At 41.6% G+C, this 26,759-nt stretch overlaps 1 protein-coding gene across 1 annotated transcript in view; it reads right to left on the bottom strand.

The window, feature by feature from the left end:
* LOC146172506 (DNA (cytosine-5)-methyltransferase 3B-like) overlaps positions 1-26,759 on the bottom strand; it is a 242,252-nt gene that overhangs the window by 139,040 nt on the left and 76,453 nt on the right. Inside the window, exon 6 of the mRNA XM_084585780.1 lies at positions 18,213-18,232. Within this exon, the coding sequence (XP_084441906.1) occupies positions 18,213-18,232 (20 nt within the window). The remainder of the gene's footprint in view (positions 1-18,212; positions 18,233-26,759) is intronic.

Below are 26,759 nucleotides of genomic sequence, written 5' to 3'. Positions count from 1 at the left end.
CTATGAAGATGCCACACCGAAGACAAAACTTCTGTTTTCAGCCAGGCTGCCAGACAAGCTACATGTATGTGAAAGGCAGCAGAATTCTGTCAGTCTTCATTGACACAAAACAATGCAGCTGTCAAAAAGCAATGAGAAAGAATATAAATCCTCTCAGGGCCCCGTAGAGAACTTATTTAGTATTATCCAACAAGCATATCAGGTAGCAATGACAACTCCACTCCAACCCCATGTTTTGATCATATTTAGTTCTTTCATTCCATGGTCTTGTGAAAACAGTGCCATGGGAACTGACACACTGTGACATCAAGGATTCAAGAAGTGAGGCACAAGTGTAAACATGCACATCCATGGTGGATCATCCTTGCATCTGTTGACCACAGCCAGCATTGCTAGAAATGACTCCTACACTGACATTTTATATTGCTGGATATGTTGCTAGAAAGTATACATGATGAAAACGAATCGCAAAGCTTGTAAAAAATTTGTTAACTATGGCATCACAGGGAGAAAGCTTTCAGCTTGCTCAGGTATTACCACCTTCCCCGACAAAGCTTAGCTGAGCGGCTTCATAAGCAAGCTCAAAAATATGTTCACAGAGAAATTTTGCTGTCATGAACTTTATTCGAAAAGCATCTTAGAGTAGCAAGAGAAACACTTACAAGCTATATTGGATGCTCACATGCCTCGCATCTCTCAGCTATTATCACAGTTTGGCAGCAGTGCGCACGTCACATGCATCTACCTAACTTTTCCTGCTTTTGTAGCATTGTTACGACGCTGCTCGTACATCGTGGAACAAGATCGAGGCCAGCATATTGTCTATGGGTGGGCACCACCGCGTCACCACAGTGATAGGCGTATCACAGTTCCGGCTGCGATGACCTGTTTGCGTGGGACTTCCGCTGTCAGCTGCCTTTAAAACGTACACCGCATCGATCTGCTCTTCAGTTTGGCAGCAGTGCGCATGTCGCATGCATCACACCTAACTTTTTCTGCTTTTGCAGGTAAGCGAGTTATTCATTTATAGTGCCTTTTCACGCTGCTTTTTATGCACTGCTGCCAAACTTGAACCTTGTTTGAGCCTTGTACAGTGAAGTGAAATTTTCAAACATGTCTAAGGCGTTCATGAAAGCACTTGAGGATTTTAAACGAGAAATGAGGCACAAACTGCGCAGTGTCAAGGATAGTGTCAAGTTCTGTAGCGATACGTGTGATGAAACAAAAGTAATTAGCACAGATGTTAAAGCACTCAGAAAAGAAATTGCTGAGCTTTTGAAATGTAATAAAGAACTCAGAAAGAAAAACAGGCACTTGACCAAAAGAGTAAATGAGCTTGAACAATATAGCCGCCTGAACAACTTGGAGACAAACGGTGTGGACTCATATGAAAGCCCAGTGGACATTGTGATGAAAATTGAGGAACTAATTGACGAGCCTGTCTGTGAAGCGGACATCGACACGTGTCACACGGTTCCGACACAAAATTCTGAGACCAATATTCTGGTTCGATTTGTGAAAAGGGACAAGCGACATGCCTTTCTTTACAAAGCTAGGAAACAAAGGATTTCAAATGATAAACTTGGTTTTCTGGCAAAGAGCCAGTGTTTGTTAATGAGTACCTCCCACAAGCCAACAAAAAGTTGCTCGGAGCTGCTATTGCACACAAAAGGCAAGTGAGATGGAAATTTGTTTGGACCTCTGGATGTAAGGTTTTTGCGTGCCAGAATGAGACAGGGGATGTGCTGAGGATTCGTGATCTGTCTGATTTGGAGAAGATGACTGAATAATGTGTGCATCTGTAGAGATATGTTGTTATTGATATTTTTTCATGGACTTTGAACCCTCATGTCAGTATTATAATAATGATGCTTTCAACCTAATGTTTGGCCCAGACAAAACTAGATTTTCTGCAATTCATTTCAATGTTCGTAGCATGAAGAATAAAAGTGATTGCCTCAATTTGTTTTTGGAATCTTTAAAAGTAAACTTTGATGCACTTTTGTTTACTGAGACCTGGCAGACTTGTAATGACAATCATGTTTCGTTTCCTGGCTATAATTACAACGGTTTACATAGGTCAAGTGGCAGAGGCAGTGTTGCAATTTATGTAAAAAACTTATGCACACAGATTGATCGAAGATTTTTCAATCATGACACCAAATGTTGAATGTTTGGTAATAGCATTGCCCCACATTATGGTTGCTACAATATACAGACCACCTGCTGGCAGCAGATCCCACTTTTTCCAGTTCTTGGAAAATCTAATGGAATTCCTGAGTTCCACCAAGCTTCCTTTTGCTCTTATGGGTGATGTTAACATGAATATAAATTCTGATGATAACATTTCACGGGAACTAAACAGTACCATTCATACATATGCATGTTCTAACAATATAACCTTACCGACAAGAATAACTCCAACTGCCTCTACCTTGCTAGATATCTGCGTTACAAATGTGTTAGTTTCTGAAACCATGTCTGGTGTGTTGGCTAATGATATCAGCCACCATCTACCTGTTTTTTTTTTGTTCCTTCCGTGTTAACTTAGCAAAACATTTCCGTGTTAACTTATAAGGTAAGAGATATAAATGAAAAGTCCCTCAATAAATTCAAATCACTCATCGAGAGTGCTTCTTGGGATAATATATATGAGACGAGCGATGTAAATGAGGCATACGAAGGCTTCATTCACAAATTTCTTGGATATTATGATGAAGCATTTCTGTTGAAAGAAAAAAGGTGAAAAGTAAGAAGTTCAGAAAACCATGGATCCCTAAAGCACTATACGAGAAAATTAAGATAAAAAATAAGATGTACCATAGATTTATTGAGACTAAAAATGCTGATATTTTTACTGAATACAAGAAATACAGGAACAAATTAAATAAGGAGCTAAAAAGTGCCAAGTCCAATTACTATGTTGATTGCTTTTCATAGCTGCATAATGATGCCAGAAAATTCTGGCATCAAGTAAATAATTTACTCAATAGAAAAACGTGCTTCGATTACTTAGAAGTAACTACCATTATTGGGATAATAACTGGCACTGACTTAGCCACAGCTATGAATGAGTTCTTTGTTAACATTGGCAATGCAGCTTTCAATGATCCAGTCTCATGCACAACACACTCAAATTTGATTAATCCATTACCAAACTCCGTTAACTTTTATTCTGCAACTACAAAAGAAGTCAATGGCTTTATTAAAAATTGAAAGGTGATGCATCAGCAGGGCATGATGATATCAAAGCATCGCCACTAAAACACGTATCAATGCTTATATGCGATGTCCTGACGTATATCATTAACCTAATGCTTCAAACTGGAACGTTCCCTAATCAGTTAAAGATAGCTAGAGTATGCCCGGTACATAAAGGTTGAAATAAGAAGGAAATTTCTAATTATCGTCCAATTTTCATATTGCCTGTATTATCCAAAGTGTTTGAGGGAGTAATCAATACTAGGCTCGAAAAGTTCTTTCACAAATACAGCATCATAACCAGCTTCCAGTATGGGTTTGTGAAGCGAAGGTGTACTGAACAAGCATTGTTAACCATAAAAGAAAAAATAATTGATAACATTGAATGTCGGAAATATACCCTTGGTTTATTCCTGGATTTTCGAAAAGCATTTGATCGTGTACAATATAATATTTTATTAAGTAAATTGGCTGATTATGGAGTCCGTGGTGTGCCACTAGATTTATTAAGAAGTTATCTGTGAAGCAGGCAAGGTGTTCCCCAAGGATCAATTTTGGGACCACTGTTATTTATAGTGTATATTAATGATATCACAAATATTCCTAATTCACCTGATTTGATCATGTACGTGGATGATGCCAATATTTTTTTTACCAACTGTGCCTTGTCTAGATTAGAATATTTAAACAATTTAGAGATTTGGTTGATGGCAAATAAACTCAATTTGAATCTTAATAAGACTACCTACATCATATTTAGGCCAATCAACACCACTCTTCAATGCAGTATAGTAATTAAATATAAAAGCAATGTTATAAAGCAAGTTACAAATCACAAGTTTCGAGGCGTTTGGTTCAATAAAAACCTTTCATGGAATACGCATATTTTAAATTTAGTAAAATCCTTGAGCAGAATTGCATGATGCCTTTACAGAATTTCTAATCTGGTACCCGTTTGGTTAAAAATTTCAATTTATTATGCTCCTTTTTTATTCCAAACTAACATACTGTATTCTCATGTGGGGAACCACAGCTACAAATATTATTAAGTTGCTTGTTCTCCAAAAAAAGCCCTTCGAGCTATTGAAGGTTATTACGGTATACCGTGCGACTTGCGTACAAAACCCTTATTTAAAAAATATGCCATATTAGCCGCTAATCAGATTTACTACTTTTGTCTTCTGCAGTACATTCACTGTAATAGGCTGTATACTACTCTACCTGATAGACCTACAGTAACATATGATCTGCGAACACAAAAAAAATTGTACCTATTACTCAAACCAACTATGAAAAACAGAAATTAACTTTTCAGATGCCATCCCTTATCAACAGCACATCAAATGTGGAATTTTCATTGGCACCTAGGGTATTTAAAAAGAACGTAAAGCAATATTTAAATGAATATTCTCTATAATTTCAATGGTGGTCAGTTCAGTTCAGTCGTTCAGTCGTGTCCGACTCTTCGTGACCCTATTGACCATGTCACGCCACGCTTTCCGGTCTCTCACTATCTTCCTAACATCACATAACTTCATCTGCAGTGCCTCGAGGATGCCATCTAACCATCACGTTCGCTGCCTAACCCTTCTCCGGCAACCCTCAACCTTTCCCAACATCAAATCTTTCTCCAGCGACTCCTCTCTTCTCATCAGATGTATTTTTCTCATATGCAATCTTTTTTGTGTAAATATTTTTTGCTATGAAATTTATGGTATTGAGTGCGTGGTCTGTTGATTAGAATATCCAATGAATACTGCATGTATTGATACCTTTTATATATCGTATGTAAGTGTTGCATAATGTTGTTTTTTTATATTTTATATACACTAAAAGTGTGTGCTGTTGTCTGCTGTTGTCTGTTTTGGAGCCAAGGCCCAGTCAGGCTTGTCACCTTTTGCCTTGGCTTCCCCTTTCTTGTAAAAGAAAGAAATAAACTCCAACTACAACTCCATTTATATTAGGACATGGTTGCCCTTTGTCAAAGCAATATATGCTGAAGAAAAAGGATAGCAAGAAAACTGGGTAAACACGTGAAGTTGCGCCACTGTTCTTGAACTAGAAATGGCCAATATATGCTGGCCTTCATGTCCTCAAAACTCCAGAATATTGCCTCCTCTCCTTCCTATTGGTCAGTTTTCATAGCACGCATAACAACGTCATGTACTCGAAGAGCTAATTCATTGCAGTTATTTGAAAAACTGGAGAATAAACAACTGCTGGGAGTAGAGAATATGCAGCTGTATCCACATGTCAGACGGCATGTCTTCTCAGCATTCAGCTCTCTGCCGTATCCACATTGTTCGAAAGTGCATGCATTCGACGTCTGTTTTGAACCAGGTCAACGGTTGGCAACATGTAATGTGGTACCAGAGGATTGCCAGGACTAGAGCATTATATGGGTTGTAATTATAAGGCCACAGCCGGCTCAGGCTGGCTGCTTATTTCAATGCCCCTCCGAGCCCAGTCCAGTTTCTCCAATACAATTCTGGGCCCGGCCTGAGCCCGCAGAAATTTTGACCTACCTGGGTCAGCTCAGGCCCTAAAAAGTGCATGTGCTAAGCACACTTCACTAATGCAAAAATTTCTTGCTATTTCAATTCTTTTAAAAAGATGCCTTTGTTTTTATACAGTGGCATAGGACTTATTCCTGGTTACTGTTTTTCTTGAAAGTAAGGCTATCACTCCGGCAGGATAGCACAGCGACTTATCTGCTTTCTACGTTTTGCGCAGCTGCCTCCGGCCAGGTTTACGACAAATTGATCATCGGCGCCGACGACCAGTGCATCGCCCATCCAGCCGGGATACTGCCGTACTTCACACATGCGACTACGAGCCCCTCGGATATGCCGCAAGCCACTCCTGCGCAACTCGTGAAAGGACACTGACATCACGTGACATGGCCCATATATAAAGCCACACCGGCCTGGACGGATCATCACTCTGGAGCAGACCAGGCAGCCGCAGGACAGCACAGCGACTTATCTGCTTTCTACGTTTTGTGCAGGTATGTTGTCTCCCTAGCGATTGAATTTTTAGCTCCTGGTCTGCTCCAAGTGGGGATGTTTTAAGTGTGTTTGATTTTTGTGCTGGTTTTTAGTGTTACTAGTCATTAGTGTTTACTTTGCTAACAAAATGAGTGACAAGCCACCTATGACTATAAAAGAGTTGGCCAAGGCATTTGCAGACTTCGAAGCTCATTTCGACAGCAAAGAAGAAAGGTTGAAAGAGGCCTTGAACGAAATAATCGAGACAGAACTGGAAAGTGTGAAACAGTCGGTGCAGTTCATGAACAAAAAGTTTGAAGAATTCAGGACTGAGATGATTACGCTGAAAAGAGAACTTGCTTCTGTAAAAGATGAAAATCACGAGCTCAAACAGGAAAATAACCGTCTTGGTAAAGAATTGAAGGAGTTAAGGAGCGAGGTTATTGACCTCCAACAATACAGTCGAAAGAAAAACTTAGAGGTAAAGGGCATTCCCTTAGAACAGGAGGAAGACCTCTTTCAGACCATGGAAACCATTTGCACTTCATTGAAATCAAATATTCAAGAAACAGACAGAAGTTATACATCATGTCCCAACGAAAGACAAAAGCAAGCCAAATATCATTGTGAAGTTTACTTCCCAGAAAGTCCGGGACAGTGTCTTGAGAGCAGCTAAGAAATGCCGGCTAAATACGTCTGTGTTAGGTTCTGATGATCCCGACCCCATCTTCATTAATGAACACCTTTGTCCGGCAAATAAACTGCTTCGGAAAAGCTCTTGCAGCAAAACGAGAAAAAAATTGCAAGTATACTTGGGTATCCGGCGACAAAATCCTCATGCGAAAAGCAGACAAAACAAAGGTACTTCATGTGACATGCGTCGAAGATCTGAGCAGAGTTGTCTAAACAGATGGCATACAATATTTCCCAGATAGAGCAAGCCAGGCTTGCGCAAGATGACTTATCTATCTTAAATTGCAATGTACGAAGCTTTTGCAAAAATTCTGGCAATCTTCTAGCGTACCTGTCGCAGTTTTCCTTCAGATATGACGTGATTGCTATCACAGAGACGTGGTTAAGAGAGGCTGAATCCGTTTTTATTCCAGGCTACAAAATGCTGTCACTATCAAGGTCTGGCAGTACACATGGCGGTGGTGTTGCCCTTTTTGTCAAAACTGCATTACATTATTGTAGCTCCGATATTAAGAAATACAGCAACGAAGCAACTGAAGCTCTTTCATTAAACTTCAGTGTGGCCCCGTAATTGGCGTGGTTTACCGTCCTCCGAATTCTAAAATACCACAATTCAGTTCAGACATGGAAACTATTTTGATGTCATATGCGAGTATAAAAAATCCCATTGTTATCTGTGGCGACTTCAACATTGACCTATCGACCATATGCTGTGTAACCTTGATATGAATTTTCGGGCAGGTGTGTGATGTTCGGATTGCTGATCATTGTCCGACATTTATGTTCTTGCCCCGATCCTGTATGTAACCGTCTAGTCAAAATCATCCAAAGCGATCTTTCCATCATGATTACACGTGAGTTAGAAATATACTTAGGAGCATTACATTCAGTACTATATGTAATGATGACGTAAATATTGAATTTGAAAATTTTCTGTCGTACATCAAAAATGCAATCAGCCAGTCAACACGGGAGTGTGTCAAACTCAGGATATACTTGAAGTCCTGAAGAGAAAGGATTCATGATACAATAAATGGAAGAAAAATAAAGTAAATGACTATTACCGAACACAGTTTAAATATTACAGGAATAAGTCAGTAGCCATGATCAGAAAATCAAGAAAACTGTATTACACCAAACTGGTTAGTCAAAACAAAAGGGACACGAAACAACTATGGAAGATAGTTAGAAATGTAACTGGTATAGATAAACACAAAGAAGTCACCCCCAATAGCATTTCTCTGCAAGTTGCTAATGATTTCAATGAATACTTCACTAACATTAGTAATAGCCTTTCTAGCCAATCCCCACTATCGCTTCTAGTTCATCTGTACCAACAACTGTATGCAAAAATTTTCATTTTTGCGTTATTAGCACTGAAGACATAAAAGCTCTTGTAAGATGGCAGTAAGCAAAGCAACCGGTCTTGACGGCATTCAATCAAGGGTAGTCAAAGATAACATAGATATCCTCTGCCCTTACCTTTGCCACATGTTCAATCGTTCCCTAGAAAATAATCAGGAAAATAAAGCAGGAGATCGTAACCAGCCAGGTAGTTACAGGCTGATATCTGTACTAAGTGTGATTAATACACTTTTCTAAAAACTAATAGCAAAACAAGTAAAAACATTTCTTGACAACAATAATATCATTACACCTCAGCAACATGGATTTGTCGAAAATAAGTCAACTTCCACAGCAGTGTTAACTTTATCACAAGCTATTAATTCTGCCCTGCATCAGAACAAAATAGCTGTATTGTTTTTTTAGATATTCAAAAAGCATTTGATACGGTATGTCATCCTATATTGTTGCAGAAATTGGAAAGTTACGGTTTTGTCGATAACTCGTCCAAATTTTTTCATAGCTATCTATCTAACCATAAGCAAAGAGTACTTAATAATGATTTTATATCAGATGTCAACGATGTAACCTGTGGTGTGCCACAGGGTTCTGTTTTGGGTCCCGTGTTGTTCTCACTTTATCTAAACGATCTCCTGCAAGTGCTAAGCTTTTCTCAAGTACTATTGTACGCAGACGACACCACTCTTGTGGTTACTGGGGATCTCTTCAGGCAATTCAGACAATCATAATGAATGAGCTGACAATGCTGTCTTCCTGGTTCCTCAACAATCGCTTAATGCTGAACATTGCCAAAACTAAGTATATAATCTTTCACTCTAGACACAAGACTATTAACAATACATATACACTTACTCTAGGTAACTCGTTAATAGAACCAGTTTCTTCTTTTAAATATTTAGGGGTTATATTTGATTGCTTTTTACACTGGAAAGAACAAATTAATAACGTATGCAAAAAATTTGCCTTTGGGTGCCACACGCTCATTAGGCGAGATACTATTTTCCTTACGATATACTACGTTCCCTCTACTTCTCGTTTTTCCATTCACATATCAGTTACTGCTGTGGATCTTGGGGTCAAACATATAAAACATATTTGTCGCCTTTACATCGTCTTAAAAGCGGGCATTGAATGCAATAACAACTAGCAATTTTGATCAATCCAGCAGCAACATTTTTGATGCCAACAATATACTATCGTACCTAACCTTGCGTAACTACAAAGTTGCGCTTGTGATCAACAATATAATTAGCACTAACTCCCCCCTTCCATTAAGCCTATTTGTCCAGCCTTCGCGTAATACTAGGCAGGCATCTAACTGTAATTTTAACCTTCCCAAATATAGAAATGTATATGGTGAATGACTAATGGAGTTCAATGGTGTTAAAATGTGGAATGAATTCCCGATCGAGGTAAAAGCCGCCAGAAATTTTAGATTGACATGTAAACTATATAACCAGTCTAATCAAATTCTGCCTGAATTTCTTTCTTAGTGAAATTCCCATATGTAGCCTAGTTTTTGAAACATGCTTTACACTTGTATTTGTTGTTGCCCACATGCAATAGCGTGTGTGCAATAATTTTTGTGAGTGTATCGTGTACTTCGCTTGCACTTTATTGTACTTTGTAACCATATTCTTTCTAATTTTCCTTTTCTTCATTGTAGTACTATTATGCTTATCGATTTTATTTGGTACTGATAATTATGTGGGTATTTTATTTTACATGCAGTTTGCTGTATTCTTGCATATGTATGCAATTGTAGCAGTAATGTTGCGTTTATATCATTATTGTTCCTTTCAATCCTTGATCCTCTATGGCTGAACCTGAGAGTAATATTTGTATCTGGACCGGCCACTAGCCTACTGAGCTATCAGTCCAAACAGTGTTTGTACATTTTATTTAGTTTTGTCAATAAAGTTCCTTAAAAAAAAATAAAACAGCTCAGGAAAATTTAAATGCAGTTTTTATTTGCACTCTTGCTTTTCACATTATTTTTATTTTCTCTTTGCATCTCTACTTGTCAGATGGCATTGCCACATATTAAAAAGTTTGCAGCCTGCAAACAGTCAATAAGTGGCACTATTTTCTCCTGATGTTAGAGATGGGAAAATGCCCTTAATTTTACCTTTCCTTCCTCAGCCTCAACTGTCAAGCTTTGGTCCTCCCTTGTCCTCATCCACTTCACAGACCTCCCTAATCTGCACAATCCCAATCAGACATTTGAACTTGCATTATTAATGGTGGTAGTATTTACAGCCTCATCTCAGGAATACTGGGCATCATCAAGCTTGGTGCTGTGGGAAAAAATCATGAGCTTGCCCCTGGGAGATGATGGCAGCAAGTGACATGCCATGACACTGAATGGTCGGTAGGTTGAGAGACATCACAAGACCACATGATGTGGCCAAATTGGTAGGAGCTGACAACTCGGGTGGCTCCCTCAGAATAAACAATGAGGTGAAAATCAAAAACTCCAGATGTCTGAATCTCGAGTCAGATACACTACTCCAAAAGCATGTATAAATATGTTCATTGGCTTGGTTAAAGCGTGGCTTTATATCTATGACAGTTGGTCTGGCATGTGTTAGCTTGAAATTTAATGATGATAAGTGTATGTGACGTAATAGAGCCAAAAATGAAGGATATTTAAAGTTAGGCAGAGGGCAACGTGTATGTATGGAAAGAGAATTCACTATGGGATCTGTGGACAGGAGTTGTTAGCACTGTCGAATCATACCATGAAAGAGGAAGCATTCATGTCCAATAAAGGAGTAATTACTCATTGACATCCACCCAAAGTACAGTAGAGCTACTGCCCAAAAAGGAGGTGGTGCAAGGTTCGATCCTTGGATCAGGGCGAATTTTTCTGTATAGCTTTCCTTTGCAGCGGTTTGGGTGCACTTTGGGTGAATGTCAATGAGTAATTACTCCATTATTAAAAATCTACTCCACCTTGGGGCATTCCCCTAAATATTTGACCAGCATTAGTGCCTACCAAACATTTTTCTTATTGATAATAAGCACAGTGGAATCCAGTTATAACAATATTGAGAAAAAGCGAAAATCCGATCACTATAACCGATTATCGTTATATCTGGACCGCCAACAAATAAAGAAAAAAAGCAAAAGAGCACACATGCATTTTCCCAAGCATGCAGAGTTACCTACTTGCCAGTGATGATTCAATCGGATAGAACGAAGCTAGTCACTAAAGAACACTCAACACTTTATTGCTGCATATATAAAGAGAATAAATAACTTAATCTCGCTTAAAGAAGTCGGAAATCCACGCTAGCTTGAGCGGCAGCTGAAGCTTGATTATTTCAGTATTCATATACTCCAGTTGTTGCACATACATGTGCGGCAGTCATGTAGCATGAATAAAGCCTATCAGCGACTGGATGGACTGTGGATGGACTCTGCTCTGTGCAGCGATGGTGACATAGCGATTCATGGGCGGCAACGACCGTCAAAAGCAGATCCCAGGGAAGCAAGCAATGCGATAGCATGCTTGATAGCGAAGGAAGGACAGGCGTGCACAAAGTGTGCTTCAGACGCAGTTTCCGTCACTCTGCCACACACTGGAGATCCCGCAATCTTTTACTGCTGACAGTACAATCGTGCGATAGTGGCAATGGCGATATGCCCCACCCTTCACACTGCAGTTGCCAACGGTTTGGCGGCCAAGCAAGCACTCCCCTTCTCCCCACCTTCTCTCTCCAGAGATTGCAATGATGATGGCGCACTTTTCATGTCATTCTCTTCAAATAATTTTATTTTTTTCGCAAACATTCATACGAAATTTCCCAGTAAATATTTTCCAGGTGGTCCAAATTTTATCGCTGTATCCAATATATAGCCAATTATCGTATTGTTATATGTGGTTTATTTTTACATAGGGGCAATGGCAAAATTGATAAATCTAAACAATTTGATCATTATAACCGATACATCATTATAACTGGTATCGTTATAAGTGGATTCCACTGTACTGATGTTATAAACTGATTCAAATTAACTAGGCCCAAATTATTGTACACTGGGTCTGCTGTGTCAAGCCATGTGGATGTTTTAAAAATAGTGCTTCGAAGTACTCGAAGTTAAGTACAGACTCAAAAAGTAAGTCTGGTCAGTTTGGTATTTCTTCTGGCAGAAGACAAGACAAGCTGTGCTGGGAAGCCCATGGCTATGAAAACGAATGACAACCTAAGGAGCCAAGGGCAGGTGACTGCCACAAGAATTTAGGCCAGGGAAAGGTGACAAAGCAACAGACCAAAGGCAAGGGCTGCACAAGGCATATATCAGAGAACAAAAGTGCAAGTATCTTGTACCGGTCATACCTCACACCACTGCTTATCCCTGGCAGGGCCACAGTGGCCATCGTAGAATCAAGTCAGCCTCAAATAACGGGTATGTCAATCGTATCCTCATATGTGATTCTGCTTTGTGAGCTCAAAACAGTATACTCACTCCAAGAGATAACTGAAATAGGGATTGCATAGAGAACTAAGACAAAGGTTTCTGTGGAGATGTCCCCACCTGCATGGAAAGTCATTTGGTATTTCCTTGCTGTTCATCTTGTGGAGAGAAAATTGCTAGAGTAATGATGGCATGCATTGGATACTCTTCAATGACCCAAGTCATCAGAAACTCCTCTTCATTAAAGGTAGAAAAGTCAATAATTTCAGATGGCAGCACTGCAGCAGCAAACTTCCTCTGGTCACTGTCAGCATGAACCAAAGTGTAAGAAGGCATGCTTTGTGCCTTTGCAGGGAACACTTCCAAAAAATGCCTGAAATAGGCACCACGGCACCGTAGCATCCTTTGTAGAACTCACCATGCTGAATCGAATAAGTCATTATGGGGGGCAATGCTTACATTCATTTACTTTGTTGGGAGCTTGCTTAAGACATCTGTCTCCAAAGTGTTGAATGGGCCCTTTTTAAGTGAGCAGTCACAAAGGGAAGGGAAGCTCCCTAGTCGGCACCCAGACCAATAATCGTTGTGTTCACGCATATCAATGATCCTTCACAAGGACTGGACCCTTCATTCTTTGAACAGCATGGACAGACACATCAGGGCTTCCGCATTATTAACACAAGAGGGGCCACTTCGGGTCACTCAAAATATGTGTCACTTGCCTCTCGTCTTCGAGTAGCGAATCTGCATTCATGTTTTTTTCTCTCGAAGCCTGCCAACAAGTGCTCTTGAAAAGAATGCTCATGCTGATCATTTTTCAGGACCTTAAGTGGTGCACGTGACGACAGTCTATCAATCACAATTTCTATCTTTCAAATTTGCCGATAAAAGTATGTTTCCCACCAGTCTCTTCGTCAGCCGCAGAACCGAAAAAGGAATATGAGAAACCCCACTGGCAAAGAATGCCAGCTTTTCACGTGTCTGTACATGACTGTTCCACCTCCTCCTCATGCTCCTCCTCCATGTGCATGCGTGTGGCTGTACCTGGCATGCACTCCCACACAGGCAGGCTGCACAGACTCCACAGACAGCCGTGCGCTGTGCAGCAGTGGCTGTGCATAGGTTTTGTAGTTCATCTCTGCTCCACCAGGAACTGAGTGCTTGCATCACAGAGCAGACTCCAGCTTGGGTTTTCTATACAGTAAAGCCTCAATGTTTTTTAAGAAATGCCAGAAAAAATGTATAATCCGAAATGCCTCATATTTCAAAAATTAACTCCTGAATAAGGTACAAAGGCATTTAGAATTCAGACTTTCACTGCCTAAAATGGTAGATTAGCATTTATAGACATGGTTTGCACAGCTCCTTCTTTAGCTCTGCCAGAATTCATTCCATATTTGAGTTGTTCAAAGCATGGAAGAAATTTAGAAGCGGACCTGGTTCCTAGAAGGAATGGTAAGCTGGGATCACTTTCTTGGTTGTTTCAGAATGTTTCATCCCCTTGTCATGTGGAGGAGCCATCATGATGGCTTACAGTCATCATGCTTTTGCTCATGCTGATTTTTCTGAACCCAGTCTGCTCACATGCAAGTGAATACAGTAAAAGCTCATCGACTCAAACTTCGCAGGATTGGGAAAAAAAATTAATTATCGAACTGACTTGAAAAAACTGATACGAACCATTTGCATTATGGCAAATTTATCGTATTTACTGACATAATGACACCTTCCCATAATGCACCCATCTGCACTTTTGCAATTGAAATTGAATTAAAATAATGTTTGTTTGTGCATCCCTCTGTTTCGTTTTGTGCTGACACCGTTGCATTCCACCACACATTTCTTGGCAGTGCGCCAAGACCCTATGCAGCAATAACATCATGGTATGTTTACTTAGCTCTAGTAGAAAAAAGGAGGTGGCAAAAAGGGGGCAACTTGGCAGAGTACCAGCACTCATCCAGTTGTGCAAGCCTTGTTTTCAACTTATGTCATGTTTGGGGCTGGTGCAATCGACTGCCACATAATCATTTAAACACGTAATAGTGCAAACACCTCTTGAAGCCAATGGTGCAAAAAGCAGGCATTATGATCATGACTGATGGTATGCTTTTGTAGATTACTTATGGCTAAAGGATGGGTGACTATACAGAAAAAAAGTTTTTTCCATGTAATTTTGGTGCTTTTATTTGGAAACCCAAAGTGGCTGTCCTATGTCATAGCCTTTCATGGGTGTTGGCTGGGACTGTGCAGACAGAAATCCTTATCCACATTTCCAAATTAGTTACTATTTAGTTGCAAGCTTCAAAGATTGCGCAGAAGAGAAGAACAGGCAGGTGCATTCATGGCGGCTGGCCCCTACCCCCTGGTGCCACCAACTGCTGTGACAGTCATTGCACCATTCAGATTTTATCTACTCTTCCATGGTTTAACTTAGTTTCATCTTTTGTCCCAGTTTTAGACGTGCACAGCCTCTAACTATGCTTCCCTATTGCATGTAGAGGAGATAGTCTGGCCATGTGCTGAGCACCAGGATGCCTGGATGTGGCAGCCTGCAGTTCAAATTATTCATTGTGGAACCGACTCACCTTCGAATTAAAGGTCTTTTTCAAACACAAAACTTTGTGGAGTTTGGCTGGACTAAGTAGTCAAGATCAAATTATTTGAAAATTTGAATAATTGACATTCAAATTATCAACTTTTCACTGCAGTTATCAAATGGTTCATTCCTATAACCCTAAGGCACAGCAATAGAAGCCAATGCATTTCTCCTTATCAAGTCATCTTTTTGATGGGAACGGGCATATCGTATGTTGGCTCATTGGCATTCTTTGATGCTTTGCCCTTTTGCACCTAGGCACTGCAGGAAACCAGCTGTGGCAGGTGATTGCTGCTGTTCAGTTTTTTTACATCATGAGCACTCGTTAGCACATGTCCGGTTAACTGCAAAACATATACAACCACAGTTTGTAGAAATTTCGAATATAGCAACTGTGAAATCATGTTATACGGGAACATATTAAACAGAATGGAATGAAAAATCATATGAACTGGGGACATATCAAGGAGTGTCTACTGTAGTAACAACTTAATTAGCAAAAGTCAAGGAATTGAGTCATGTCCAAGAGTGAAGAACTAGAGTTACATAACATAAATAATACAAAATACTGCTGGATTCCACGCAGAAAATACCCGAGGGCACTGTGGCACTGAAAACTTGGTTCACGCACACTGTACACATTCTTGACCATGTTGAATTTGTGATAGTACCCCAAACTTGTTCTTAAAATACACATCAACATTGTCAGTGTTGAGACACTCAAGCAGCAGCAATATTCGGCTTTCTCTCCTTTTGGAGATGGATAGTGCTTTTTTGTTCTCAGTCCTGCTAGCTCTTCTTGGGCTTGCATTTTTGTCACCTGCGTGGTCCCTTATGTGGTGGCTGCCAAGTCTGCATACACCCTTTGCTTTGGTGTGTGTGTGGGCAAGGGGGGGGGGGGTTATATTTGTACATTCATAAATACACACGGCTTGGAAACCTGGTGAGGCACAGAATGGCATATTGGTATCCTACACCTCTGTTGGCTACCTCTTTGTCAGTAGTGCCTGCAGGGTTTTAGAAAAACCAAAACACCTCATCCATCGAAACAGCGAGGCTCCCGTAGGCTCCATGCACCACTTGACTCCAAAATCAGAAAAAATGTGACATTTTGTGGCTCTTACCAGCCACCCCTTTTGTAATGCAAAGGTGCAACAGTTTCTTTGTTTCTGTTCAAGAGCACATCTTTATGTTGCTGCTGCCCATTCCGAAGAGTCATTGTAGCCTACCTCTCTCGCAAGCGCACATTAAATCATTAAATAGGTTAGCCAGCTATAAGGAAGAGCACCTAAAGTTTGCTCCCACTACCACCAGCACCACCTCTCTCTCTGGAAGTCATTTTTGAACTACTAGTCGGGAACGTCTCCTTTGGAGCGCATTGTATCTCCCTCACCTCAACTAGTATATGGCCTGATGCACTGCTGGCACCCTTTTCTTCATTATGTGCACGTGCACAGGTGCACAAGAGATGTTTCTGGTTGCGGTGGGTATTTTGTATTGTGAAGATAACTGCGTTAAAAAAAGGTATTTACTTTGAATTCCATGTTGTAAAAGATTGTACCATTTACATGTGACACTAAGGTAATGGCTTTTTTCATCAATTTGCCTCACGGAGTGGACATGATACAACAGTATTTCTTGCTTCATGCTTGTGCTGCCACATTTTTCTAAATCTCTGAAGCATGCGTGTGTGTAAGCATTCAAGAACTAAAGAGAAAGCATGGGACCACACAAACAGGTCTGTAGTGGCCCTACCAACACATGTAGAACTGACCCCTTTTAAGACTACTCATGCAGCTATTCAATGGAAGGGGGCACTGGCCTTCCAGACAATTATCTGGACACAGCCAAAGAGGGTGCTTTTCACTGGTGTCTCAAGTGCCCCCGTGCAAAGTTGTGGTCCCCTATACCAGCCGCAAGCTCCTTTTCTTTCTGTAGACTATGCTGCAGCAGGATCATTCGTTTGGAGCAAGCAAGCAGAAAAAAAATGAAAGGCGGCAGACATATATATGTGGACTTGCTGCAGATTTATTTCAGTGCCGATGAAAGCAACACTGGCACATGTATTCATGCCTGGCACTCAGTGCCTCAGGGTAATCTGATGAGACCAGCATTACTACAAGTGCGTGGTGTGCCAGCCACATGTAATAGTTGTTTCAAACTGCCTTCTTAATAACAGCTGCCCTGGGTGTTTGCTATAGGAGGAGTTTAGCCTGTCATAGGCACATTGCCACTGGCAGCAAAGTCCAGCATTTCCTTGCCTACTTTGTACTTCCATTAAGTATGGCATATTGTTCATGTCTGAGTTGAAAACTAATTCCAAGGTTTCACCTGCAGAATTAAACATGCAGTAAAAGCTGTGGCTGTGGGTAACCGAGCATTGTATTGAACACAACCAGTGTCCTGTTCAACGAATCAGTTCACTGCTCATAAAAAAAACCAATGGGACCAATTGGGATCTGCAAATGTTCAGTTTGATTCTAACTGGACCCAATTGGGCATTCAGTGGGACCTAAATGGGCTCAACCAGACATTGCTCTCCAATGGGTTAGTCCAACTGGATTAACTAAATTGTTCTGCAAATACCAAATGAGCATTTCAAATGGTTTCAAATGAGTGTAAAATTCATGTGGATTTTTCAAATGGTGCTAATGACTCCAATGGGAAATCTTCCAATGGGATATATCCCCATTGGTCATTCCAATTAGCTTTGCAAATTCCAATCAGCCCCCAAGATTACGTATGGTATATCCCCCAAATAATTAGCTGGTTGGCTTCAAAAAAATTCTGACAACGCATGGGAAAATTGTTATTCATTTATCAGCGTTCATGACATAATTCACTGGATGATCTGTTGGTCGCAGCGGTAGTGAAAACGTTATGCTAGTCGAGCCATCTACAATCTATGAATGGTTATAGGCTCTCGGCCGTGTGTAGTGGCCAGGAGCTGGTGCCGCTCAGTGACTGTCTAAACCCCATTCATGAGGTGTTGCATAGATCGGAGCTGGCAATTACACAAGCTGGCACCGGCCACATCTGCTGACCATGCAGCCGCCATCTTTGACTATGTTGGCATGGCCATGGCTTTGTGAAAAGTTGCATATTGCATTGCTAATTGTGGGGTTGCTTGCAGTAGTTTTGGTGACGGTACCCACACAAGAAAGTGTAACTTAATAAACAAGCTAACAATAAAAATATGGTGGTAATTTATTGCAGCAAATTTTTCTGTGCATGTGAAACTAGTGTTTTCGCCATAGTGGCCATGGTAGCGTACAACACGGTGCCGCACGTGGCCGTGGTAACACTAACATGACACTACATTATTTTCATTCGAGTGCATGAAGTATGCTTGTACGCCTTCTGTTTGCACTGCAAGGACAACGATTGCGTAGTTGTGTGAGTTCTGAGTGAGAAAGATTACCCTTTTGGCGAAACAGTGGTTCACGGTGATAGCACATCAGAAAAGATGACCACGGCAAATATGACCATGGTTGGAAGTGAGTATAAACTGATCGAGCTTCGTTAAAACCTGCACAGTGAACTTTTTGTGAATGCGTATGTGTAGGTGAGCACTGAATCTACTGACACATTTTAACGTGAGAACAAAAATGAAGAACCTTGTTACACCAAAAACCAGGCATAGTCGGTGCGGTCACATCCGGATATGTTGAGTACCGAAAAATGGTCCTATTGCATTCCAATCTTGCAATTTGTGAAGCTTATAGTCAACCTCCTAGCTTTTGTAAATGAACGCGTTGGTTAAACGGATGGTCTAGAAAAAATTAAGCTTTTTTTTAACATGCTTGCCTTTCCAAGCGCAGTGCTCTGTTCTCATTTTGCTTAATGCAAGTAGTAGACTTTGCAGGCACAGCCCTCTACAGCGCATTACAGTAAAATCTAAATGCATACTTTTCCTATACTATGCAATAATCACCTAAGCGCGAGAGCTTGAACATTGTCGGGCACTACAAAAAAACAGCAATTCAGATAGGAATTGCCGTTTATATATACTTGAAATTATTCAAGCATGTTGTTAAAATCTAATTTTAATTTAAATATGACCTGTATGATACTGCCTTCTGTACTGATTACCATACTTTTTTTTTCACAGTGTAAAATCAGTTCATGTACTTTTTGGATTCAATTGTTATATAGTCAGAGTTGCTACCCCTACAAAAATCAAGTAGCTTCCTTGTAATTATTTATCTTATTTCCTTTATAGATCTGGGGACAAAGCCAAGGACTGGTCATGCCGAGGGCTGATATGCATAGCAATCTTAATTCTGTTGATAAAAAATTCAAAGTATGTAAAAAGTGTTTTTATGATTGTTTCTTAGCTGATATCACATGTTGGATGACAAGCAGACATAGCCATAATCCCAAGTTGATCCAATTGTGTTGAAAATCCATTTGGAAACAACTGAGTTTTGGACACCATTGGAGCCAACTGGAACCAGGTGGTTTTGTGCCCACTTGAAACCGTTTGGCTATCCCAACTGGTTTCAAGACAAATGGTTCCAATGGTGTTAAAAAACAATTGGTTCCAAATGAAAATCCTAATGGCTTTTTTTGACTGGGTGGTGTTCTAGGCAGAATCCACTTTCATGCCCTGCATAAGCGCTGCCGACAGACAAGTACATGAGTAGAGCAGAAATATCCTCCTGCTCTTCTCCGCACTGGCGGGCATATATTCTGGGATGCCACTACTCTTCTCATCCTCTCTGTAGTGAGCACAGTAGCAGAACACCTGTGTAACAACTCAATTAGTTGCCTTGTTAACGGGGCAAGTGCAGTAATGACCTCTGCCTAGTTTTGCAAAATGCACTTATACTAGCCTAGTGTAGTGCTTGCTACAAAAATCTTGAAACAAAGTTCCACCATTCAGAGTGCTCTCATATGCAGGCTGAGAAGTGACCCAGCAAATGAAAAGCACTTCCAACTAAGTGGTGGCTTTGTTGTTTTATTTTTAGTCTATTTTGCATCACACACATGCTGCACGTGCATGTTTGGCAGAAGGCTCAAAACTGACCAAAAGAAGCTCTGTTCAAATGTCAGCCATAATGTTATGAAAGCAGACATCTCGCTGCTTTTTCCACTGGCTCACATGAGAAGTGAAAAGCTGCTTTTACGCACATATGTGTGTTTACACATATCCGTTCCTCCCTCACTTCACCAACTAGCTTACCTCGTCGTCATCACCCAATGTTTTGTGTACCAGGCCTTCACTCTCACCTCATTGAGTGAATTCCTCATGAAGTGAGGGTTAGGATGCACTCATGGGCGCCAGCCCTTGCAAGGATACCCACTTCTGCCTAATATTGTCTTTGGCTGTTAACCGCATAAAAAATAAGCAGTGGACATTCGGCAAAACTAGCTGTTCATTTGCAGGCCTGAGCTCAACCTGGTCCCGCAACTTAAAGCCGTGCCCCACTCAGGCCTAGCCATGAAGTGCTCTATCGGCCTGGTCTGAGCTTTTGGTAAGCCCAAGCCCGTGCTGTGCTCTAGTTTGTAGCCTGGACTGCACGCAGCGGGAGAGGCATTTCAGTATAGCTCGTGGGGCCACTAAGCACTTTCTTCCTCTAATGACATACTTTTGAAACAACCTGTTAACGGAACATGTTTAAGTAATTGTTCTCGCTGCATAAATTCACCTACGCACATGTGTGGGAAAAAAATGGATGCTTAGACAGATATAGGATCGAAGGCAGATGTTAGAAATAAAGTGACTGCAACGCTGTTTGTATATTTCATTCAAACTGCTGGCATTTGCTGTTGTGAACTTCATATTGGTCAAAAGTGTCTTCCTTGACCATTGATTAGTTGATGCCCTTTTTCAGTTCATGGTCAGTTGGCCGAAAGCTTTTATCTAACTATTTATTTTTGAGAAATGTCACCAGTAATTCTATTGGTTACTGGCCCTGCTAAGGTTTTAAAGTAAGCGCTTTGGTATGAACCAGGGCAGAATTTCCATGATGAAAACTTAAGTCATACTTTTCTCCTTGTTTCTTCTCACGTTATTTCATACCATAAATAAATAGCTAACCTTACCTGCCTTTGAGTACTGTGAATGTTTTTCAGGAATAACTACCAATAAACCACAGACCCAGATTTCATCATCAAGATATATTCTGTCAATTGCCCCCGAAGGAAGGAAACTCCCTTCCAATCTGCTGAAACTCCTTTGCTTTCCTTGTTGTGCAATCCTTTAGCATTCTGAAGCAATCATGTTGCATGTGCTCAGGGGACAAATAAATAATAAAGGTACAGCAGCAAATAAAAAATGCTTAGCTAGCAACAAATATTCTGTGAGAAAACAAACTTGACCCCCATTTTTAACAAAATATTCATGAAGTATTACCTAAAATGAGATACTTCTTATTCATTCCATAATTCACCTAAAATACACTAATGTAGGCATAATACATTTGCTCTCAGCTCTGCAAGAGACGTATATAATAGTACGTGTCATGCACTCCCCACGGTCCTTATTGAAGGAAGGTGAAGTTTGGCGGAATAAGCAGAAGAGGATGAGGAAGCTGGGTCTGTCCGCTGGGTGTGCTAATCTCCGGCGCATCCTAACATCTGTGCAAATAAACCTCGTAACAAGTGTGGTGGAGTTTGCGGGCTACAGATTACCACAGAGCCCCTCCTACTTCACTGAAGCAGAATTGCTGGGCTAGCCCCCCAACAGACGGAGATGGTGCAAGCAGATGGTTCAACGCAGCCCACACCAGCAACTCAACCGACCACTGCACAGCCTTATCGGGAACCCCGGCACTTCTATGGCAAGCCCGGGGAAGACGTAAATGACTGGCTCACCCACTACAATCGGGTGAGCAAATACAACCGCTGGGATGCGAATACCAAGTTGGCGAATGTGGTATTTTTTTCTTGAAGAAACTGTGCTGACATGGTTTGACAATCATGAAGCATCTCTTACCACCTGGGATCACTTCATGAAAGAATTGAGAGCGGGATTTGGTAATACCGATGCTCGAAAAAAGAGCACCGAACAGACTCTGGCTCAACGAGTGCAAGTACTGGGGGAGACCTGAACAACTTACAAAGAAGAAGTGCTCAAGCTGTGCAGAATAGTTGATGCTCGGATGACTGAGAAAGACAGAGTGGGTCACCTCCTCAAAGGAATAGCGCAAGATGTGTACAACTTTCTTATCTGCAAGGACGATTTGAATACCACCGCTGATGTAACACAACACTGCCGCACGTTTGAATGTTTGAAGCGACGCCGTTTCATTCCGATGTTTGGTCGGTTGCCTAATGTCACAACTGTGTGGATGTGTCTGAAACGACAAGCATGGCAGATACAATTCGACAGATCGTCCGCAAAGAACTTCGGAGGCATCAAGATATGGGGGCCACGTCAGACCCATCTACAGTGGCACCTCCTCATCAGACAATATAGCCCATCTTCTACCTGTTATGCTCCCTCTGTTACGTCTCCTTCGAACACCCGATGATCTGCTGCTCATCACCCAAACGTCCAGCCTCTCACCATCAACGCTTACAACAGCGAGCACTCTCGTCCTCCTCGTCGACTACATCCAGAAGATGAAACATTTATCCAAGCGATGATGAGCCTTATTCATCAAATGAATGTGAGCCGCCAGTGTGTTATGCCTGTGGAATGATCGGCCACATTTCGCATTTTTGTCGCAACCACCGTTCGTACCAGCAGTATCACCGACAGTGGGTGAACTCCAGTTCAAGGTTTCCTGCTGACAATGATGATTCATATAGAAGAACACCTGGTCGGAATGAGTATAGAGCAAAAGCTGGCCAACAAGAATGCAGAATGGCGCTGAACCGCAACAAATTACCCGCCTCTGACCGTAGCCTGACACCATCATCTCGGCGCCTATGACGCTCCCCTTCTCTCCGACGACGGTCGCCACCTCCAGGAAACCAGTGAGTGCGGCCGATGGAGGTTATGGCGCAAATGATTCTAGCTTACCCATGCCTCTGCCCGTTTCGATGTTAAAGAACTGAATTGAAGTGTTTGTGGACAGTATACGTGATATGGTGTTGTTGGACACAGGTGCAACCATTTCTATTATAGGTCTCACTTTTAAAAACCACCTTGGTCATAAAATTATGTTTGCTTGGGATAGTGCGACAACATTGTGTGGTGTTTGTGGCGAACTGCTTAACCCACTTGGAGTCTGTTCCATGAATCTTGTTATCACCAGCCACACAATCCGAACTGAAATCGCTGTACTTGCTCGATCAGTACATGACGTAATTCTTGGACTCGATTTCCTGGAGCAATGTGGGGCCACTCTCGACTTTCGCAACGGAAATATTTCTGTGAGCACTCGAATTGAGTCTGCTTTGCGTGAAAATTCGCAGACCAATCCTAGCACGCTTTTGGCTTCGGACGACATAGTCATTCCTGCAATGTGAGCAGAGTTTATACAAGTTGTTAGTTCAAGCTGGGCCAGTGATGTGTTCGACGCTGTGGTTGAACCAATCACCCTCAACTGTGCGATAAAAAATATTCTGATTCCCCGCTGCATCATCTAAGTCATGAATGGCCGTTCCTTGTGGACGACTAACTGCTCTAACAACCCTGTTGTATTTTACCACATGGTCTAAAACTTGCCAACTTTGACGAAGACACTTTTAAATCAGTGGCCATGCTCAGCACAGGCAATTTCCAGCCTACCGCATGCTCAGATTTCTCTCGGAAATCGCCACCACGGATTCCCATTTCCCGTACTCAGCACTAAATCAATACTATGACTGCTGATCCAATCCGTCAGAAGCCTTATCGTGTATCCCCATCAGAGCGCCGAATAATTGAAGAACAAGTTCGTGATATGCTGCATAAGGGCATCATTCAGGAATCGTCTAGTCCGTGGGCTGCCCCTGTGATTCTAATCAAAAATAAAGATGGCACATGGCAATTTTGTGTTGATTATTGAGGGCTGAATACTGTTACCAAGATGAACGTGTATCCCCTGCCACATATTGACGACACCATTGATTGCTTACATTCCGCCTCCTATTTTTCCTCAGTTGACCTGCGATCAGGCTATTGGCAGATCCCCATGCACCCGGAAGATAAAGAAAAGACGGCGTTCATCACCCCGGATGGGCTGTATGAGTTTAATGTGATGCCGTTTGGATTATGTAACGCTCCAGCCACGTTCGAAAGATTCATGGATACAGGTTTGAGCGGACTGAAGTGGCACATTTGTATGTGTTATTTGGACGCTGTAGTGATATTCGGGACTACTTTTCGTGAACACAACAGTCAATTAGAGATTGTCTTGGAGTGTATTGAGAAAGCTGGTCTGGTACTTAATTCCAAGAAATGTCGTTTTGGAGAATGCCAAACTGTGGTACTTGGACACCTCATAGACAAGGATGGAATCAGGCCTGATTCAAAAAAGATCGAAGCTGTCACTTGTTTTAAACCATCGAAATCATCAAAACAGCTTAGAAGTTTTTTTGGGCTTTGCTCCTATTTTCGGCGTTTTTTTTCAAAGTTTGCTGACCTAGCATGTCCCCTTACTTGTCTTCTGCAAAAAGATGTGCCTTTCAAGTGGACTGCCCATTGTGACTCCGCCTTTCATCAGTGAAAATTTATTTTGACATCAGGACCAGTACTACGCCACTTCGGTCCATCAGCTCCAACAGAAATTCACACTGACGCCAGCGCAGCTGGAGTTGGTGTTGTGCTCATACAGCGCCACAATGGCAAGCCATTCCTTGAGCAAGGCTGAGCATAATTACACAGTAACTGAACAAGAATGCTTAGCTGTTGTATTCGGTGTGCAATGAATTAGGTCATATCTTTATGGATGTGTATTTAAAATTGTAACAGACTATCATTCCTTATGTTGGCTTGTAAACCTTTGTGACTCCTGTGGATGCCTTGCACGGTGGGCTTTGCACCTTCAAGAATTTAATTTCACTGTGTCTTTTAAGAGTGGTCGTAAGCACGGTGATGCTGACTACCTGTTATGGTTGCCACTTGAAACTACTGATTGCGACAATGAGGTCTTGGATGAATATATAGCTTATATAGCTGCTATCTCTACAAGTTTCCCCGATGTTGGTGAATTCAAGATTTTGCAGCGGAACGACAATGAGTTAGCACCGCTTTTTGATGCAGCAAGTTCCCGGAACCCTATGACCTCAATCTGCATTCATGACGGTGTACTATACAGGAAGAACTACACGTCAGTAGGTGCGCAGCTTCTTCTGGTAGTTCCTACAAGCCTTAGGTGTCAGGTTCTTCGGGTAATGCACGACGATGCCACAGCTGGACATTTGGGTTTCACGAGGACATTGCACATGACTAAGGAACATTTTTATTGGCTGAAGATGCATCAAACTACTCAATGTTATGTGGCCAGCTGCCTCCAGTGCCAGCATTTCAAGAACCTAACCTGCTCAATGCCGGGTCATCTTCAGCCCATAACACCACCACGAACCCCATTCAAACAGGCAGGAATTGACCTAGGACTGTTTCCCCTTTCCTCCAACAGAAACCGCTGGGTCATAGTGTGCGTAGACTACTTACGCAGTACTGTGAAACTGCTGCTATACCGTCAGCCACTGCTTCTGATGTCTCAGCGTTCCTCCTACGGTCCATCATTCTTCGACATGGGCCTCCTCATGAGTTAATAAGCGATCGTGGCCGACAGTTTATGGCAGAAGTTGTAGAAGAACTTCTTCGCCTCTGCTCATTCCATTTTTGCCATTCAGCTCCTTACCACCCACAAACAAATGGTCTTCCAAATGCACCAATCGGACGCTTAGCAATATGCTCGCAATGTATGTTGACTCCCGTCACAAAAACTGGGATGAAGTCTTTCCGTTTATAACATGCGCAATTAACACTGCTGAGCACAAAACGACAGCCTATAGTCAATTTTTTCTTCTTTATGCACCACCTGCACGAAGCACTTTGGACGTTTCTGTCTTTCTCACTCCCTGCTGAAACTTCACTAACGCATACTCTCTCTTTGGCTGAAGAAGCTCGTTGACTCACTAGACTTCGCACTCTAGCCTCCCAGGAACGCTACAAGCAACGCTAAGACAAGCGTCATTAAGATGTTAATTATGCCCCTGGTGACATGATGTGGCTTTGGATGCCATTGCATAAGCACGGCTTGTCCCAGAAACTGTTGCACCACTATACTGGCCCTTTTGTTGTACTGGAATACCTCAGCGTACTAAACTTTGTAGTCTCTTGCCTAAACACTCAAGGGCGTCGTTCTCGAAAGACTCAAGTAGTCTACGTGGCCTGCATGAAGCCCTTCTATCAACGTGACGAACCTTGACTCGCCCAGCGGGCATCGTCTGTGAAGGAGGCAGTGTCATGCACTTCCCGTAGTTCTTATTGAAGGAAGATGAGGTTTGGCAAAATAAGCAGAAGAGAACGAGGAAGCTGGGTCTGTCCGCTGTGGTGTGCTAATCTGCAGCACATCCTAACATCTGTGTAAATGAACCTCGTAACAGTATGC

Source organism: Amblyomma maculatum, unplaced genomic scaffold (assembly GCF_055883805.1).
Source record: "Amblyomma maculatum isolate TAMU_Amacu unplaced genomic scaffold, ASM5588380v1 scaffold_13, whole genome shotgun sequence".
Lineage (NCBI taxonomy): Eukaryota > Metazoa > Arthropoda > Arachnida > Ixodida > Ixodidae > Amblyomma > Amblyomma maculatum.
The sequence above is the reverse complement of the archived record's forward strand: the minus strand, read 5'-3'. Positions and strand labels throughout refer to the sequence as shown.